This window comes from Pygoscelis adeliae, unplaced genomic scaffold, assembly GCF_000699105.1.
Source record: "Pygoscelis adeliae isolate BGI_AS28 unplaced genomic scaffold, ASM69910v1 Scaffold65, whole genome shotgun sequence".
In the NCBI taxonomy this organism is placed as follows: domain Eukaryota; kingdom Metazoa; phylum Chordata; class Aves; order Sphenisciformes; family Spheniscidae; genus Pygoscelis; species Pygoscelis adeliae.
Genome location: NW_008824864.1, coordinates 2038243 through 2045653, shown reverse-complemented (window position 1 = coordinate 2045653; position 7411 = coordinate 2038243). Strand labels below are relative to the sequence as shown.

The following is a 7411-nucleotide window of genomic DNA, read 5'->3' as shown; positions in this document are numbered from 1 at the left end:
TATTAATGCAAAGTGATTAACACAGAATGTTATGTTTTCCTATGGCAGAGTAATTTGGTGCATATATGTGGTGAAAGAGGAGGTTACTAATTGTTTAATTTGCATCTCTTGTTTCTACGGGGCAATGGCAGCAGTGAGCAAAAGCAGTAGCTTTGTGATTTAGCATTTCAAAGTCACAGAGGAGTAGAAACAGTTCGCCTTGCTGAACTGTCAGCTCAGCGCTCCTGTGATGGTAATGCTGGTAGATCGAATCACCTGGCAGGATGGTAGCCTTGAGACAGGCAGGAGTGTGGTCCTCTTGATGACCACTTACAGTAATGCAGAGAGGCCTGCCTGGAAGGATGAGGGCAAGGGGAAATTGCTTCTCCTTGTACTTCTACACCTGTCTTTGCTTTGTGAGAAACACTAATCTGTAAGCTGCTATTATAAAAAAAGAAAAAAAGAGAGGAGGAGGGAAAAGAGACTTGTATGCAGCTTAGTCTGAGTTCCTAAATGAACCTAGTCTTCCTCCAGGCTCTGCAGAAATAGGCGTCTCCTTTTGGTAGGCTGGTAATTAATTACTCAACAGATTCAAACAGTGGCAATTTATCTGAGACCCTGAGGAGGCTGGGTTCAATGGCTGCCCTAAACAAGCTTTGTAAATTAAGTCAATATTGTGTGCTGCTTATATCCTCTGCGTAGTTCAACTTCCTATTTTCTGCCTTGTTTCTGAAGCATGGGACTAAGGTTGCAAAGGAATGTATTTGTGCCTCCATAAGGCTTTTTTATTTTAAAAAAACAATTTCTATATACTAAAAACTGTCAGATTCTTTTTAACTCATTCCAAAACTGAGAGATTCACTGAATTCAACCCTCCCCTGCAAGCTGTTTTGCCGTTTCAGTGAATCATGCAACAGTTTTCCTGTAATATTTCCATCTGTATCTGATGAGAGCCATCTGAAAAACTGTGCCACCTGAGCCATCAGGTGGTTGCATGTTTAAGTTAATATGATCAAGTAATTCTTCAGGTGTGACAGTCTCCACCTTACTCCTCTCCCCTTGACCTCTACCTGTTTCTGAAATTCAAGATAAGGAGGGGTGAAGTGAGGATCTGCAGGAAACAGTATCCTTGCAATGCCCCTGGGAAGAGCACACCCATTCAGTCTGAACTATAAGTCCATTGACTTAATTACAAATTGGATTATAGGAGTTAATCTTTGATTCTGTGGTGTAACACCAGACTGCTGAAAGCCTGTCGGGGATTGGCAGCGGTGTGCAAGGGCTCTGGAAGTACAGCCAGTTCCTGTCCTTTAGACCCAAATGCTGGCAGGGCCAGTGATGTCTTGCTGGTGTGCCAGGGAAGAGCCTTTGAGCCTTAGGCCCTTGCTGCAGCACCATGGTGGTAAAGGCCACTTTTCTAAGGGTATACATATGACTACTTCGGATAGATTAGATACTTAAATACCTTAAAAAAAAAAAAAAAAACAACCAAAAAAACCCAACCTGGTGGGTTTTTGTTTTAAAGCAGCTAACACTGACAGTTTCTTAATATCCTATGTGAACAAGCCAGTGGAAAACCAGTAGGAAAGAGCATCTAACATTGTAAATTTTGCTTCTGGAATAATATTTCTGTAGTACATTGTTCTAGCTTTTGAGACCTTTGTAATGCTACTCAACTCAGTAACCCGAGGTTACCAAGAATCTCCTGAGTATTTGGGAGTATATAGGGACTGCGTTGGTTAAGGATGAGTGCTAGGTTGGAAAGCTCCATCAATCTGTAGACCATGGCTATATCTACGTTACAGATTGCAGTGAGGCATTTAGAATGAGATTGTATAGATACCTGAAGTTGAGCTGGACATCATAGCATGAAGCTCACCAGGGTTATTTTGCACTTTGAAGACAAAAGTAACCTTTCTCCCAGAGAGCTGTTCTAAATCCAAACCAGTTGCTCCCTGCTTTGTCTTAAACGGCTTTGACTTGGTTATCCTTTGTTTCAGGTGAGAATTCCTGTCTCACTGGTCTTTTTTTCCTCAGTCTTTTCTCTCTCTGCATGGCGGATAATGACGTTCTCCTTGTTTCCTGTAGGTGGCTGGATGAATCTATCATTCAAGACATCACACCCAAGCTGCTTGGGGACTGGCCCAACACTTACACCTACACCAAAGCCTTGTCAGAATACCTGATTCAGCAAGAGAAAGGAAACTTGAACATTGCTATCATCAGGCCATCCATCGTGGGAGCTAGCTGGCATGAGCCTTTCCCAGTAAGCATGAATACATAGCAATTCCCTACTGTGAGAGCCTTTTGATGTAGCTGTAGCTGCAGTACCGTCAGGAATCTGTTCCTACTTGTAGCAGTGTCTGCTTGAGAAACAGGTGGCACAGTTCATAGGAAAGTGCACGGAAGAGGTGGAGGACCTGTGCTGGAGTAGAACAGCAAGCCTTCTTCAGCATCTTCAGGAAAGACTATTGCTTGCATGTGAAAAGAACACATTTAAGCAATAATAAGAGCTGGGATGATAATAGTACAACATGCTGGACTTGCAACCGACAGTCTTGCATGTAGAGGGTCGTGCCCAGACAGACATATAGGGGAGTTTCTATATCAGATGGGGAAACACAAGATCTGAGGGTCAGTCACAGTCCTGATGCATTCTGGTTCAAGTCTTTCCATGGTCTAGTCAGCCTATTAATGAGGTCCTGATGAGCACCCTAGACCTCATGTGGTCCTTGAAAGCATTTGCTAATGTCATGTGCAGTTACCTAGTATCTTTGTCTTACGTTGGTAGTTGTTGAATTCACTGGATTCACACTTGTACGGGCCTGTTGCAGATACAGATGTCAGCTGCGCAGTAATTAAATGCAGCTGTACTTTTGGACTGAAATAATTCACTAAGCTAATATACTAGTAGGAATAATGCGCCCTAACATTGCAGCCAAATTCAAAAGGTAACATAAAGTCACCTTGGCTTTCACGCAGCTCGAAGCGTGCCAAAGATGGCTGAGATACAGCTGAGCCTCTGGGCCAAGCTCCCCATCTTGGAAAGACAGGGTGAACTCATGTTAGGTGTCATAACCCATTTTGGGTCAGACAGCTCATCGCTGCTCTTAACTCCAGCTCCCACAAGTGGCAGTTTCCCTGACCTGAAGTAGGATGGGATTCAAAAATGGAGTGGTATTTTTTTCTTCCTTGCCTTAGAAATTAGTTGGAGTAATCAAATCAGCCTCAGTGACATCTGCATGTTCTATGTCAGAGGGTATACAACACACGGACTGTTTTCAGCAAGAGTAACAGCACCAAGACACTGTAGCATTTAAAGCCGGAGTTTATTCCTGTAGCCAAGTTATTATAGGAAAGAAGCAGTTTCTAAAAACAAAATTTGTTTCTGTTCTTGATGGATAAATTGCAGACAGTATGAGGTATCATACAATGCATCCCCTATTTAAAATCTATTAGGTACTTCGTACTGGTTAGCTTCCTGGCAGCTGTCCCAGATCGTCTGGCACACATCTTAACTGTTGTCTCATTGCTTCTTTGCCTACACCACAGCACTGTAGCCCTTTCATCATTTCAAAGCCTGTGTAAGCAACATGTCACTGAAAGAAATAGTAATCCTTCTTCTTTTTTGCAGGGTTGGATTGACAACTTCAACGGAACAAGTGGAATACTTATTGCGGTATGCCTAGTTACTATTTAAGCTCCTCTTAAAGTGGAGTTAGAGTTACTAAAATAGCAATTCTGAAGTTACTCTAAAGCCCCACTTAGAAATTGTGTGCAAAAAAGGATCACAGCAATTTTCTGAATCTGGTAGAAAGATGTCACACACTTGCCATACATCTGTATGCCTGTAGGACCCAGAAGACTGTCTATTTATGCTGTGCTCAAAAAAGGACATTGCAAGAGTGTTCATGTTGCTGGATGTTGCTGGTTCAGTAAATGTGAATTGCAGGTTTTAGTTTTGGTCAAATTTGGCCACATTTTCAAGGAAAGGATAAAAGATGCATCCTTGAAACTAGGGGTAATTCACAGATGTCAAAGCTTGAGTCTTATAACAGAACTTAATTTTACAGGCCGGATTACTGCTACAAGGCAGCATTACTTATACTGTAATTTATCTGTATTGCTGTGGTTTGTGACCACTCTTCAGTAACAAAGACTCTGGGTCTCATTTGCCATTGCTTTGTACAGGAATTCTCCATGTGCAGAGTACATCTAAATAATGTGTGTAACTATCAGTTTAGACTCTGCCAGTCACACGGATAATTCACTATATTCTTGCTTAACACTGGTGTAAATAACTACTGTGCAAAATGGCGAGGAACAAACCCCGAAGATAAATAATGAATAACGTGATAAACTATTCCCTGTAATATGAAAACAATCATTACAATTTAACATATGAAAACAGTAAAGTTGCATACCATTTCTCCTGGCTTATATTTTTTTCCTGAGCTAAAATCGCTGCCTTAGGTCTGTTTGTCAATGCATAATGCTGTGTAGCTATGGACGGGTATTTTTGTTCATGTATGATTTGTCCAACTTGATTACTTTGTAAAAACTATGTTGTAATCAGCCTGATTCAGTGTATAAAAGGATTAGTAGTCCACAATCATAGCAGAGCAGAATAAAATCCAAATATCATCTTGTTAAAAAAGCTCATTTGTACCTGAAGTAGAGCATAAATAGAAACTGCTACGGTTACTTCTGGAATCCACAGGACTAGTGAAATTAGTGGGTATATCCCAGCTAATACTTTTATCTGAAACCCCAGTTGCACATTTCAGAGACATTCAAAAGCCCCCAAACACATCATTTGTGTTCACAAAGTGTTATTAGCTCCTATTCATCTCACAGTTTCTTTAAAATAATTATCTATCAGTCTTTTACTCATTGCTGAATGCTCATAAAGCTTGTACTGCCTCTCCCTGCTCTACTCACAGCATCTTGTGCCGTTTTCTGTGTTCTTGCATGATGTCTTATCACAATAATTTTGCAGATCCATGGCCTGCATTTTCATGTGACAGGTTCTAACTTTTGTAATGATATCCGTGAGTTTTGATTTTACGTTTACTTTTGAGCATTAAAATATCTGTCACAAAAAATTGTGCAGAGTTAGTTTGCAAGAAAGACGTTATGCAAAAGATTCCCATTGCATTGCTCTTTATTCCCCACCAGTGAATTACCTAAGTAACAAATTACATCAAGTTGCTGTCATACATGTATCATGTGCCAGTATGTTGTGAAACACAGGCCAAATTCATATGCTTTCAGGCATATAAAAACATGCCCATCAAATCTTTTGTCATTTAAAAAGTATTTTTTCCCCTCCTTTTTTCTTTTCTTTTAATCTGTCAACAAGTAAAAAACACCCAATGGTTAAGTATTTGGAAATTTTGCCCGTATAGCAGTCTTTTTTAATAGTGTCCGCTTTCGGAACTTACACTGGAGCTTGCATATATTTTATATGCTTACCCTTTGATGCTTATACCAGTAACTAATATTTTCTTTCTTCTGAGCATAAACTTCTAGCCTTATTGAACGCAACAGCAAGCCTAATGGTGGTGTCACTTAGGCCAGGTTTCACACACAGATGCCAGCCTGTATCTTTATCTTCAGATTAACTCTGGAAAGTAATGATTTTGAGATTCTAGGGTCGCTGTAGTAAATAACTTCCCTTCCCTTTTTATATAAAAGCTTTGACTTGTACTGAAATAGTTTTGAAACAGAGAATGTATTTTTTGGTTCAGGATTGAAGCTCTGAGGTTCTTCAGTATAGGAAATAGAGACAACGAAATTCGTGTCATCTGCACTGAGCTCTTCAGTGATGAAATATGACCATGTGATATGTAACTATATTGAGACTTAACCAAGAAAAAGACAACGAGCAATGACAATAGGTGCAGGGTGTAGAAACAAGGCTGTTGTCCGTGTCCAATGGCTCTTTGGCCCCACAGGCAGCAGTGTTGGCTGGCATCAGTCAGAAGCAGAGACTCTGTGATGTGGAGAAGCGAGGGGGGATTGCCAGTGCTAACAGACAGTATTTGTCTTGTACCATCTCCAGTTGCTACTGAACTTAGTTGGACTGGTACTAGTTTTCTGGAAGTGAAAGGTATTTATTATTAGGGAGCCCAAGAGACTTTTGGTCTTCGGGGGGGGGAATAAATACATGTTTTGAATTAATGTGCTTGGATATGGTGAATTGGTAAATCCTGTTTGGCAGTTTGAAAATTAACCCTTGAACATGTGAGTTACACGTTAGTTTGATTACTTGGAAGTTGTGTGATTACAACCAGCTGTCTTGGCCAACTGTATTTCAAAGTGTGTTTTTTTAGTCAAGTAGATTTATTAGCCTTAATTAAGGATGGAAAAAACAAAAGGGAAGTGTTTTGATGTTTGTGTTTGTTTTTTTTTTTTTTTAAAGTCCCCCCCCATACTAAAATAGTCACTTTCAACCTCTAACCCAAGCGTATCCTGTATGGAGAATAATCCCCAGATTGAGATTTAGCTCAGACGATCTTTGGGATCATCTGTGCAGAATCCGAACTCAAACCTTGCAAAGATTTTTTTTTTTTTTTCCCCCTCAGTCACCACTATAATATTTGAGTCTGATTATTTCATTCCACAAATAGATATATTTCTTTTAAATATTCATGAAATATGGGAGTTCAAGTTGTTCTTGATAGTCTAATTATGTTTCTTTCACCTACAGTTGCTCCAGCTGCTGTGGGGAGAAGCTTTGTTGATTGAGAAACAAAATGAAATTAATTACATTTCTGCTGGACTGTAATTAAGGCATTTTGTCTTGCTGTTCCATATTACATGTAAAGACCTTCCTTCCCTGCAAGGCAGTGAAGCTGTAGGGCAGAACCATGGTTTAATTCATGTTCTGGACAGAGACTGTCCCCAAAGTGCTTCAACTGGGAGGCTGTCCAGAAACATGACTCAGACCACCAAATGGTTTCAGAGGCTTCAGCTAAAGTAGCTTCTATTTCACTGAAGAGAAAAAAATGTCAGCAACTACAAATAGAAATCAAGTCATACCTGATAAAGAAGTACCAAACCATTTCCAATGTAAAAAGTAACTTGAAACACTTAAATGTGAAGTCTTTATTAAATACACAATATATTAAATATCTAATTCATTCATGTGCATATGACCATCGCAAGCTGCTCTGAATACAGGCATGTTTGCAGCACATCCATCAAACTTCCTAGTTTTGAAGCCTGACCTCAAAAAGGTCTTCACTGTACCTATGAGAACGTGATAGTTGATCACACAGTGGTCTCTACTGGGCATGTGTTCACAGAAGTGGAAAACTAATAGTTGGGCTTGATTGCCTCCTGGTTCTTTTTGCTTTTTTCCCCTTGAAAAATCAGTAGTAGGAACAAAAAAAAAAATCATAGTGATTTTGCAATTTAAGGTTTTAAT

At 39.9% G+C, this 7411-nt stretch overlaps 1 protein-coding gene across 2 annotated transcripts in view; it reads left to right on the top strand.

Moving 5' to 3' along the window:
* Positions 1-7411, top strand: part of FAR2 (fatty acyl CoA reductase 2) — a 78025-nt gene that overhangs the window by 50056 nt on the left and 20558 nt on the right. For both annotated transcript variants that reach the window (XM_009324342.1, XM_009324343.1), the window contains exons 4-5: positions 2068-2245; positions 3614-3658. In XM_009324342.1, the coding sequence (XP_009322617.1) occupies positions 2068-2245; positions 3614-3658 (223 nt within the window). The remainder of the gene's footprint in view (positions 1-2067; positions 2246-3613; positions 3659-7411) is intronic.